At 33.9% G+C, this 11,934-nt stretch overlaps 1 protein-coding gene across 1 annotated transcript in view; it reads left to right on the plus strand.

Moving 5' to 3' along the window:
- The first annotated feature begins 773 nt into the window (after nucleotides 1–773).
- LOC136041020 (zinc finger protein sens-like) overlaps nucleotides 774–11,934 on the plus strand; it is a 27,778-nt gene continuing 16,617 nt past the window's right edge. The window contains exons 1-2 of the mRNA XM_065725573.1: nucleotides 774–975; nucleotides 11,155–11,735. Coding sequence (XP_065581645.1) covers nucleotides 810–975; nucleotides 11,155–11,735 — 747 coding nt within the window. The 5' untranslated portion in view covers nucleotides 774–809. The remainder of the gene's footprint in view (nucleotides 976–11,154; nucleotides 11,736–11,934) is intronic.

An 11,934-nucleotide genomic window follows, 5' to 3' on the forward strand; every position in this document is an offset into this window, starting at 1 on the left:
ATGATATTCTATTTCTACCACTCTACGAGTTCACATGTTGCGAAGTTCTTTAATATAATACAAAATTTAAACACATTAAGTATATGTTACACAATTGTCGTTTTATTTTCATCGATTTTGGCATTCAAGGGTTTTTCCGTCGCTAATTACAAAAATGAGACTAACATAACAATATCTGCATTTAGTCTCTGGTTTCACGACAGAAATTCCAAAGGGTTATCCCCTGCGAAAAAAACGATCTATCATACATTACATCAAACCCAAAATATTAGCTTAAATATAAAACATGCATATTGTACATACATATACAATATACAATTATATACCACGCAAACATCTTGGGGTTAATAACTTGAGAAGGTTTATTTTACACTTTAAATTCTATGGTACCAAACAAGGTGCCGACTTTATTGTGGTTCAAAATTCCTTCACCGATCAATGCATCCTTAGTGAAAAGAATGTTTGTTCTTTTTGGTGTTTTATAGCCTGATGTTTTTCTCCCTGAAGAAATGCTTTCCCTGATCTCAAAGTATTGACCGAAAATCAAGCTTCTAAAACAATTTCTCGTTTGAGATTACTTGCTTCCAAAATTCCAGCCGCGGCGCACACCTGGAATCCGGTGTTGTTGCTTCATTTTGATTGGTGATTCTAAACTCGTCTCAGCCAATCAGTTTCAACAACGATGCAGAATCAGCCAATCGGTACTATTTGAAGAGAATCTGGATTGACCTTCTATAAAAATGCCTTTTTGACTTTAGAAGGTGTGAATCCGTTTAAACGAAAACATAAAGATAAACTTGTGATTTTAAATGTCGTCTTTGGAGGCTTCTGAAAATAATGTTTTAACAGAATGTGAATCAAAGAATTTTTCATCGGCTGACTTTGAGGACAAAAGTGACACAGGATATGTTAGTTCTTACCTTCATTCGTCAGAAAATAGTGCTTTTGAAGCAGTCCAGCCATTGAACAAAAATAGTAAGATAACATGTCTGGCACCACTAAAATTATAGAAATTGATTTCTTAGACCACGCTATCTTTCTAATTACAAAGCAGATGAAAGAGTAGAACCTGCTTTATTAGCCATCTATATTTTAAGTTTATGCAGAATTCTTCATTGAAAATGTAAAGTTTTCTATTTGTTTTTGTGTAACTAAGAAACACCCGGTGAACTCGTTCATTTGTAAAACAAAAATTAAATATCGTCATGTTGTTGTCACCCACCGTAATTTCACTAATCAGAAGCAACGCAATGGCGTTTTAGGAAATTGTAGTACTCACTTTAAAAGTAAAATTAATTGGAATCACTCTCCCGTAACCCCCAATAAATTTGATCATAATTTGAGAGGCAAATTTGTTTAAAATATTCGAAAGCTCATACAAGTTTGTTTCCGGTAAGGGAAAACCCCCCAATAATCCAGGGGGTAAGGGCTGTAAATAATGCAAATAGTCGAAGTTAAAAACGGCTCATATCCGATCGTGAGTGTCCGATTGGCTAAACAAACTTTGGGATGTTCTTATGGGCCAATAAAACGATAGATTTTGTCAGAAAAGTAGGGGGCTTTTTGGAGCAAAAACAGGAAAATGAATTAATATCTAATCAGAGTGAAACATGTAACCATGATTATTTGAACAAGAGGGATCTATGCTTGGTAAAAATGGGCATGGGCACCCCGAAAAAGGGGTCTAAAGCAGGATTTTACCCAATCAGATAAACAAATTTCTGATTGAGTAAAAACATATATCCTTAAATTTGGGGATAAGTAGGCCCAAATGCAGAAATAAAAACGACGAAATATTCATTATTTAAAAATAATTTTCACAAAGGATTAATTTTTTTTTTTGAGCTCAATCTCAAACCCCAATTCTCTTACAAAGGGAACTCTAGTGCATACAACAGCTTTAGTTTGGGGATGAGCGCCAAAGAAATGGGGCCCAAAAAAAGGGCAAATATATTTACAAAATTTATTTATGAAACAAAATTTGTATTTGTAATAGTTTCTTTTTTAATATTCTAACATGATAAAAAAAAAAAAAATGCTGAGATTTAGTTTCTTTTAAACGCACTGTTTATAAACAATTTGTGATAAGAAAAAACGTAAGTAAAGAGCGACTCGGGCCAATAGTGACCAAAACTCGAAGAAAGGAACTCCGATAACCTTTAAGGCATCAAATGAGTTAGGGTTTTATTTTGATTCCATGCATATACAGTTCTTTAAGTTTAATGTTAGCCATCATAAGCTACAGGCCGGAGAAGGTGTGCCTGCTTTCAAAAGAAAGGACCCCCCCCCCCAAAGAAAAAATTTCAAATGTTCTTAATGAAGACCACGTGAATAGATACAGAATATCTTAAAACTTTACTATTTATGTTTCAAGTTCCTTTCTATCAAATGTGGAATTTTGCAATTTTCCCGCGTCGTGTTTTCTACCTTTTAGTGACCTTATGCTACGACCCCTCTTGTGTGCAATATTCTGACACATATAAGCATATGAATGGAATATACTTAACATCAAGAAATATTATTGTAGAAGTTGTTACGATTTCAACCACGTAAAAGGTGTATTTTTGTGTATTTATGATTATTCGTATACAGAATTTAATAGCTGCAAATTTGAGTCATCATGTCTTGGTTAGGCTATCCTAGTCAGGCCTAGTTATGATTTAAGAACGATCAGATATTAAATTAAAAAATATCTGATGTCAGGAGTAACACTAAAACTTAACAAACAGAAATTAATTAATATATCAAGTGGACTGTTCCCTTCTCAACCCCTTGCTCTTTACGCTGAAGTTCGACTTTTATGCTGGGCAATTAGGAACGAACTGGAATAGAAGTATTTTTTTAAGCATTTAAACCTAATTGTAAAGTGCTAAGGAATGGTGAGGCTCCCTTCCTGACCCATTGGGCGATCAATCAGAAACTAAATTAAATGGTGAAAGTGGATCATCGTAATTGACCCACAAAAATTATGATTTAGCATTTTTAGCATAGGAATGTTTACACAGACCTTCATTTTTGTCAAATGAATATTTTACTTAAAAGATAAAATTTCAAAAAGAAGAATGCCTAAGAGATAGAAAAGCAATGGCCTAGCTAGAATGAGTGCCACCCACGGTAGACTTTTTTTTTAGTATGCATCAGATTGCAACAATTATTTCCACAAATAATAAAATACTGCAAATGATTGGACAACGTCCATTATGCTCAAGAATGAAAATAACTAATACTGTGAACTTGAGGTTTCTGACTCACTGCGTGTGCTTATCTGTTCCAGAGATATTACAAACGATCCTTTTGAGAGCCTGAACTGGACGAACATTATCTTTTGATTTATTTGTACATCCACCCTCAACATGTCTTGCAATTTTTTCATTTAATATCCTTTGACACTCCCAAGGCATTGTAGATACAGTCTTTAACAATCTGGACGCGTAAAGTGTTTTTTGATTAATTTAAAATCATCTGAAACTAACATCTTAATACCATTAGCCTTGCCTAATAAATTGCAGATTTCCCGTTCAGACAATTCCCGTTCAGATTTCCCGTTCTGGATGCATTTAAAATCCTTAGGACCCTTAGGTGTTGTGTAGTTGTTGTAGATACGCACTTTTGACAGCCTGGATGTCAGTAGTGTTTTTTAACTAGTTCAATATGTCCCTTGACATTACCTGAAATTTCCACCTGAATACTCTGAGCTGCTTTTGAAGCATTGAAGACCCCTCCCCCCCCCCTGATGCGCCTCGCATGTCTTGCTTTGTTTTATAAAGGTATGAAGATTTCAACTTAAAATCCTAAGCCGTTTCTGAAATACTATTGATACCATTATTGGAAACCTGGATTCACGTAATCGTTTTTTGAGTTCAACATTTCCTTTACAGTTACTGAAAGTTTCAACTTTGAATTGCTTCCAAATCCACATCAAAATTACATAAGTTTCAACTTAATGCCCTTAGCTGCTCTTGAAACATTACAAGTACACCCTTTTAAAATAAGGGCACACATAACGCTTATTGATTTAGCTCAATATTCCCCTCTAAAAGCCCTGTAAGTGTCAACTCAATATCTTTAGCTGTTCCATGAATTCTGCATATCAGCTTTATTTGAGAACTTAAATGAATAAAGTGTCTTTGACTAAATTTTACACCTCCTTCCAACATACCCTGAAAGTTACAACTTAATGACCTTAGCCGTTCCTAGAGTGTCACTGATACGCTCGATTTGACAGCTTACGCACGCAAAGTGTGTTTTGATTAGTAAAACATCCCCAAACCATATCGAGAGAGTTTCAATTTTACACCTTTAGCCTTTTTTGAGAAATTGTAAATACACCATTTTATCAACCTTGGATTTATATGGCGTCATTTGACTAGTTTAACATCCCCCATTATAGCCAGAGAAATTTTTACTTTTAGCCATTCCTGGGATACTACAGATATGTTCTGTAGCCATCCTGGATGCAAACAGTGTAGTTTAATTAATTGTGCATCCCTTGAAAGTCTCAAAATGCAACCCTCGGCCGTTTTTATGATTTTCATGTGCACCCATTTGACAACTGACATTAATATAGTGTTTAAAAAATATTATATGTAAACAATTGCAACTTGCTTAATTTAAAGCTACAGAGGAGAGTCTTGTTACCCAAAGATGTATAGTTATTACACCCATAAACTAAACTTCTTAAACTTTTTAAGCTAAATTGCTGTATAAAAATTTGATCAGATTTTTATGAGGGTTAAGGGGAAGTATTGTGATGCGAAGGGTGTGAGGGAGGGATGGTGCCACCCTTATGACTTTTTCCGTTGAAAAGGGCAATAAAAACTTCAGCTTTCAACAGAATGCACAGTCGAATACAGTTTAAAATTTGACAATGTGAAAGATGGTTGGAATAATTTAGAAAAACAGTTTGTGAAGTTGCTGATGGTATTTTAGGGAAGAAAGTTAAGGCTATATCTAGGAATATTAGTGAAAAAGATTCATGTTTAATGGAGATAAGGGGTTTTTTGAAGAACTATTTGAGTGATAGATTATATGAAAACAGAAGAAATATAAAGAAAATGAAAAAAAGCTTTAAAATCTGGAAGATACAGCTAGACGGCATAATGATAAAGTATTTACAGGAATTTTAATAAATTGAGAGGGAGTAGTCGATCCAGACTTTTCCCAATTAAACAGTTCATGGTAACGCACTGCATTAAGGAGGCTCAATAGTAACCGACACTCTTAAAAAACCGAATTTTGATACCAATAGTGACATCAAAAGCATCGTATTTTAATGCCAATTTTAAATATATAAGTTTCATCAAGTATAGTTTTACCCATCAAAAGTTAAGAGCCTGAGAAAATTTGCCATATTTTAGAAAATAGGGGGCAACACCCCTCAAAAGTGATAAAACCTTAGCAAAAATCCCACCATCAGATTCAGCGTATCAAAGAACCCAATAGTAGAGGGTTCAAGCTCCTATCTAAAAAAAAGTGGAATTTTGCATTTTTTTGCCACAAGACAGATCAAGGTTGCGTGTTTATTTGTTTTTTTTTCAGGGGTTATTGTATCGACCCATTGGTCCAAGAATGTCCCAAGAGGGCTCATTCTGATGGAAATTAAAAGTTCTAGTGCCCTTTTTAAGTAACAAAAATTGGAGGGCACCTAGGCCTCATCCCACGCTCATTTTTCCCAAAATCACCTCAAAATTATGAGATCGCCATTTTATTTAGCATAGTCAAGTAACCTAGTAACTATGTCTGTGGGAATGACTTACTCCCCCACAATCCCTGTGAGACGGGCTGCAAGTCGCAGACTTTGACCACTGTTTACATATAGTAATGGTGATTGGGAAGTGTAGAGACGTTTTCAAGGGATTTTGTGGTTGGGGGAGGGATTAAAAAGAAGGGGATATGTTGGGGGAACTTTCCATGGAGGAATTTGTCATGGGGAAAGAAAAACATCCATAAAGGGAGCACAGGATTTCCTAGTATTATTTAAAAAAACAATGAAAAAATAAATATGAAAAAGTCTTTTCAACTGAAAGTAAGGAGCAGCATTATATATACATATATACATATATATATATATACATATATATATATATTAAATAAAAAAAACAAGTTTTTTTAACTGAAACTAAGGAGCGACATTAAAACTTCAAACGAACAGAAATTACTTCGTCTATGAAAGAGGCTGCTTCCTCATCAACGCCCCGCTCTTTACGCTAAAGTTTGAATCTTTCTCTCAATTCTTCTTTTTAAAACAGTAAAAAACTTAAGCGTAAAGAGCGGGGCGTTGATGAGCAAAATTGCCTACAAAAATTCTTTAATGTGATTTTCGTTTTGATGTTATCAATATGAAAACTCATAGCATTTCCTCAGAAAGTGAGTCAGAAAGATGTTCAATTTCAAAATTAATTGTGTTTTATATTTATTTTTGCTGGCATTTTCAATGAAAATACTTGAAGCAGCTGAGCCTAATGAAGGCTGTATGAAGGATGAAAAGGATGAATGCTGCACGAAGGACGAAATCTATGTGCATAAGAAGGAGCAATATACAGATACGCTTCGTCAAGGTGGCTTAGTACGATTTAAAGATACTACGAAAGTGATTGCTGAATTTCAGATACAAGGATTTTCCATTATTGCATGGCTGTTAAGAAATGCGCTTGAGAAGTTTGTACACCTCCACGGAAGTCAATAGTTTTGTGGATAATAGGCAAGATCTACCAGAAGGCGGGATTGTATCGCTAACGCTATAACACTGTAACGCTATATTAATATAGCCCCCCCCCCCAAGATCCCCCCCTACGCGCGTAAGTCGTTACGCGCCATATTAGTTACGCGCCATTGTAGATGTGTCCCTGTGTCCCACCTGTGAATATATATATATATATATATATATATATATATATATATATATATATATATATATATATATATATATATATATATATATATATATATATATATATATATATATATATATATATATATATATATATATATATATATATATATATATATATATATATATATATATATATATATATATATATATATATATATATATATATATACAATATATATATTGTATATATATATATATATATATATATATATATATATATATCTGAATAACAATCTGTATTCAGATCTATACCTCATTATTCTAATGATTGCCCTTGAGCTTTGTTGATGGTGATTGCAAATCGAACATTCCCTGTGTTCCCGTCGTCATTTATATATCCCCTTGTGTCCCCTGGCGTCCCCGTTGTAGTAGTATATTCCCTGTGTCCCGGTCGTCATTCGTTTCCCGGTGTCCCGGTCTGTAGTGTCATCTTATAATCCTGTCATATACAAAGCATTATATACTTATAATGCCGTCATATGCAAACCCACAAACAAACAAACATTTTTACAAACAACTGATTTATATATATTTAGATATAGTTTCTTTCTTAGTTTTTCTTTTTTAGTTTTTATTTTTTTTTTAGTTTTGCAGTTTTTTTTTCTTTTTTTTCTTTTTAGTTTTTTACCTTTTTGTTTTTTCGATTTTTTCAAAAAATTTTTCTTTTTAGGTTTTTTCTTTTTTCAGCTTTTTTCGCGCCATATTAGTTAAGCGCCATTGTAGTTGTGTCCCTGTGTCCCACCTGTGAATATAGATAGATATACGTATGTTTTTAACTACGTAAAACTTGTGAATATACAACATTCTTCGCTGTCCCTTTGTCTGTACATATAAATAGATTGTCAGGTTTACCGACTCTTGAAAATGCAACATATAATTGTCCAAGGGGAAAACAATCCATATTCAGATCTATACCTCATTATTCTAATGATTCCCCTTGAGCTTTGTTGATGGTGATTGCTAATCGAACATTCTCTGTGTCCCGGTCGTCCTTTATATATCCCTACTGTGCCCTTCGGTGTCCCCATTTTAGTTGTGTCCCTGTGTCCCGGTCATCATTTATATTCCATGTGTCCCGGTTGTTATTTGTGTCCCGGTGTCCCAGTCTGTAATTTCTCTTTGAGTGTAACGTTCGTCATTTATATTCCCTGTTTCCTGGTCGTCATTTGTGTCCCGGTCTGTAATTTCGTCAGTCGACAAACATGACATCAGTCGACCCACAAACATGACGTCAGTCATTTGGAAATATTGCACTTGGGAGTTTCGGTAGAATGCAAATTCAGAGGCAATTTCAAAGCGGAATGAGCAGTTCTTCCACCAGGCAGCAACGTTGCGGCTATTCCGGACGACGCAATTGCCAACGCTATATCAACTTTTGATCGAATTGATGCCAGAATCAGTTTTATCACAAACATGTTGAATATTGTGTTGTTTGTTTAAATAAGAGAGATTGATTTGAACTTTGAGTTGATTATGGTTATGTTGTGATTTGTAATGGAATATATATTATTACTTGTTACTGCCGTGCGTCTACAAAACTAAAAAGTTTTTCTTAGTGCGGCAGCATTTTGTAGAAGATGTGTTTTGGTTTGGTATGTGATGAAAAAAATACACTGCAAATTATTCTATTAACAAAAAAGACATAAAAACGTCATAGTTTTGAATCTATGGCAGCAAGTTTCAACAAGGGAAACAAAATTCATCTTTTAGTATGTTTTTTTTACAATGTAATATGCTGGTTCCAAGCATATAAGTTTAGTTGTACTCATCCATAGCTATGAGCCTGAGAAAATTTGTCTGATTTTCAGAAAAGGGGGTAAGACCCCTTGAAGCTATGAAATTTTAATGAAAATCACACCGTCAAATTCAGCGTATCAAAGAACTCTGCTGTACTCCTTTAAAATTTGAAGGTACTCTCTTCTCTCACAAAAGTAAAAGTATTTGGAATTTTCAAAAGTTAAGTTTTTTGAAATTTAATGGTTTTGAGTTGTCAATTTCTAAAAGTAGATTCTGAGCATTTTAGAAATTTTAGAAGGTGGAGATTTTTGAAATTGTGAGAGCATTGGGTTGTCTCAATATAAATCTATAAATCTTAGAAGTGTTAAAAGTAATATTTGGTAAAATTTATTAAATTTGATGGCTTCGAGCCGCCAAATTGCAAAAATTCAGTGCATGAATTATGTGTTTTAAAAAATTTCGAATTCTTGCAAAATTTGAAGGTATTTTGTCCTCAAAGTATAGAAACTGAAAGCGTGTGAAGCCTCAGTGTGTTTTCTTTTCTTCTGAACGCTGTGTAAGAGAGATGGTTGTTGAAACTTGGTTGATGTTTCTTCCAATCGGGAATCGGATGTTCTACTGCCGTTTTAAGAGTCAAAAGCGATTACGTTAAAGTAAATCTGCGTTTAATATACTTGTTTACTTTTAATGATAGAGACTAGATAAAATAATAAAATGTCACTCTTTTAAAATAACTTATTGCTATGAACGATTTGATTACATTCAGAGAGCAAATTTTTGCTACAGATAGTAAAAGGCAATAGATACTGAAAACATGTGGAAACTAATTCAATCTTATAGAAACTAATTAATTTAAACTCCAACCCTAAAAGGACACTAGAACCTTTAATTTCCAATCAAATTAGCTTCTCTAATTGCATCCATTGCATTAACAGCTATGAGCCTCAAGTACAGTTTATGAAAAAATGAATCCCACCACAAACAGTAATTCCACGGAACAATTGTAACTGGCTTAAAATGTGCTTTATTATCTTATAAAAGTCTGGTGTTTACCCCTCATCCTTCTTCTAACATATCAAGAGGCTAGAGAGTCAGTGGAGCTCCGAAAACATAAAATAGATTGTAACAAGGTTCTCTTCTTAGTTTAATATAGTACTCAAAAACTTTAAAGCGCTTTTCAAATTTACAGATTTTTTCATCAGTATATATCTGAAAATTGATATAATATTAAATAATAGGGTACTGTACTCATTTTTGTCCTTTTTCTTCTTTTTTTTTATTATAACATTCAAACAATTAAAGGGCTACTCAAACTTTCGGATATTCTGTTTGTTATAGATGTGTTTCTGAAAATTGTTTTAATTGTAATTGTCTTTTGTAAACTTCTTGGGGTAACATTCTCAAAACACATCTTAAAATGTCTTGAAACGTCTCGAAAACATTTTGAAGAAAAATGTCTCAAATACATTTTACAATATCTTGAAATGTTTGGAAAAACATCTTGAAACGTCTTGAAACGTCTTGAAAAGCATCTTGAACAGAAAATTTCTTAATAGGATCTTGACATGTCTTGATGAAAACCTAACCTATTACGTAACGACCAAAGACATCCTGAAGAAAACAAACCACATTACGCAGCAGCCACCTGCATACGTTTGCATAAGTAAGCAATACCTAGGACGTAATAAACACCTTCATCTTATAGAGAACTGTCTGGGGAGAAAAATGTCTTAAAATGTCTTGAAACATCTTGAAAAACATCTTGAGAAAAATATTTAAAAAGTATCTTGAAATAATATGAAACGTGTTGAAACGTCTTGGAAAAATTTCTTGAAAGAATATGTGTTAAAACGTCTTGAAATGTCTTGAAAGACTTCTTGAAGAAAAATGTCATAAAAATGTCTTGAAATGTCTAGAAATGTCTTGAAAAGCGTTTTTAAGGCGAATGCCTTAAAAACGTCTTGAAAGATGTCTTGAAGAAATATGTCCTAAAAACACCTTGGAATGTCTTAAAGACCTCTTGAAGGAAAATGTCTTTAAAAAGTCTCGAAACGTCTTAAAATGTCTTCAAAAACATCCTGAGGAAAAACGCCTTAAAAACGTCTGGGTCTTGAAACGTCTTGAAAAATGTCTTGAAGAAAAATGTCTTAAAAACCGTTTTGAAATGTCTTGAAAAGTCTTGAAAAATTTTTTGAAGAAAAATGTTTAGAAAACATTCCCTGTTACGTAACAACCAAAAGCAAACAATTCCCTATCATGTAACAAGCAAAAGTAAACGATCTCCCATTACGTAACAAGCACCTGCATCTTGAAGAAAACACCCCTTATTATGTAGCAAGCAGTCGTACAATAGTATTACAGGTGAGCTATAGTATTGCATAAGACCCAGATGCACGCAATAACGTCTTGAGGGACTAGTAGTTGTAATAGTATAGCCCCTATAGAAGTCTTCAAAAGCAGAGAGGCTTCACTAATCCCTTTTAGTCCAAGGAAATCCAATTAATTAAAACCCACTTTAATTTCAGGCCACTCAAGGCATTGTTTACCTTCAAGCACAGACAAAAAATTTACTCAACAAGACATAGAAAATGAAACCCCTTTAAATCTCAGCACTAAGAAACTTAGCAAAAGGATTTCAATTTGGTCACCTGCCTCAATGTGTGAAGAAGACTCCATCAATACCAAAGAATTTCATGAAGATTTGGAGTTAGGAGAAACGGGCAGAGCGGCAACAAGTTCCAGCTATCAGCTACCACAGCTTAGCCCTTTTACTTCACTTTATAGCCCATTTTCATCCGATTTTTACCGACTCTCTCAGCACCTTTTATATCCTATGTTATTCCGTCCATTTGATCCATTTTCGAGATTACGAATACAACTATGTGCTGCTGGAGATCCTGTGGCATTTACTTCAAGGCTTCAAGACAACTCACAAAATGATTTTCGATGTAATCTTTGTGATCTAGTACTTCCATCGGGGGCAGATTTTGAAGGGCATATGAAAAAATCCCATGAAGATGTGCTCACAACTTTTGCCAGATCTTTTTCCGATAGTATATCAAACAGCAATCCAATAGGATCTTCATCCACTGAACGAACATTCTCTGTAAGTTTTTTTTGTTACTGATGCTGGAAATACCTTAATTTGGCTATACCTTTACCGTAAATAGGACTTAAGCGTATGAATCATATAAGGAGGGATTTTACTTTTGGAGGGATCACTTTAGGGCTGGTTTTATCAAAAGGAAGGATTTCACTTTTCAATATTTTCTGAGGATTTCGTAAGCATATTAAAAAAAAAAAAA

Source organism: Artemia franciscana, chromosome 1 (assembly GCF_032884065.1).
Source record: "Artemia franciscana chromosome 1, ASM3288406v1, whole genome shotgun sequence".
Taxonomy (NCBI): Eukaryota; Metazoa; Arthropoda; class Branchiopoda; order Anostraca; family Artemiidae; genus Artemia; species Artemia franciscana.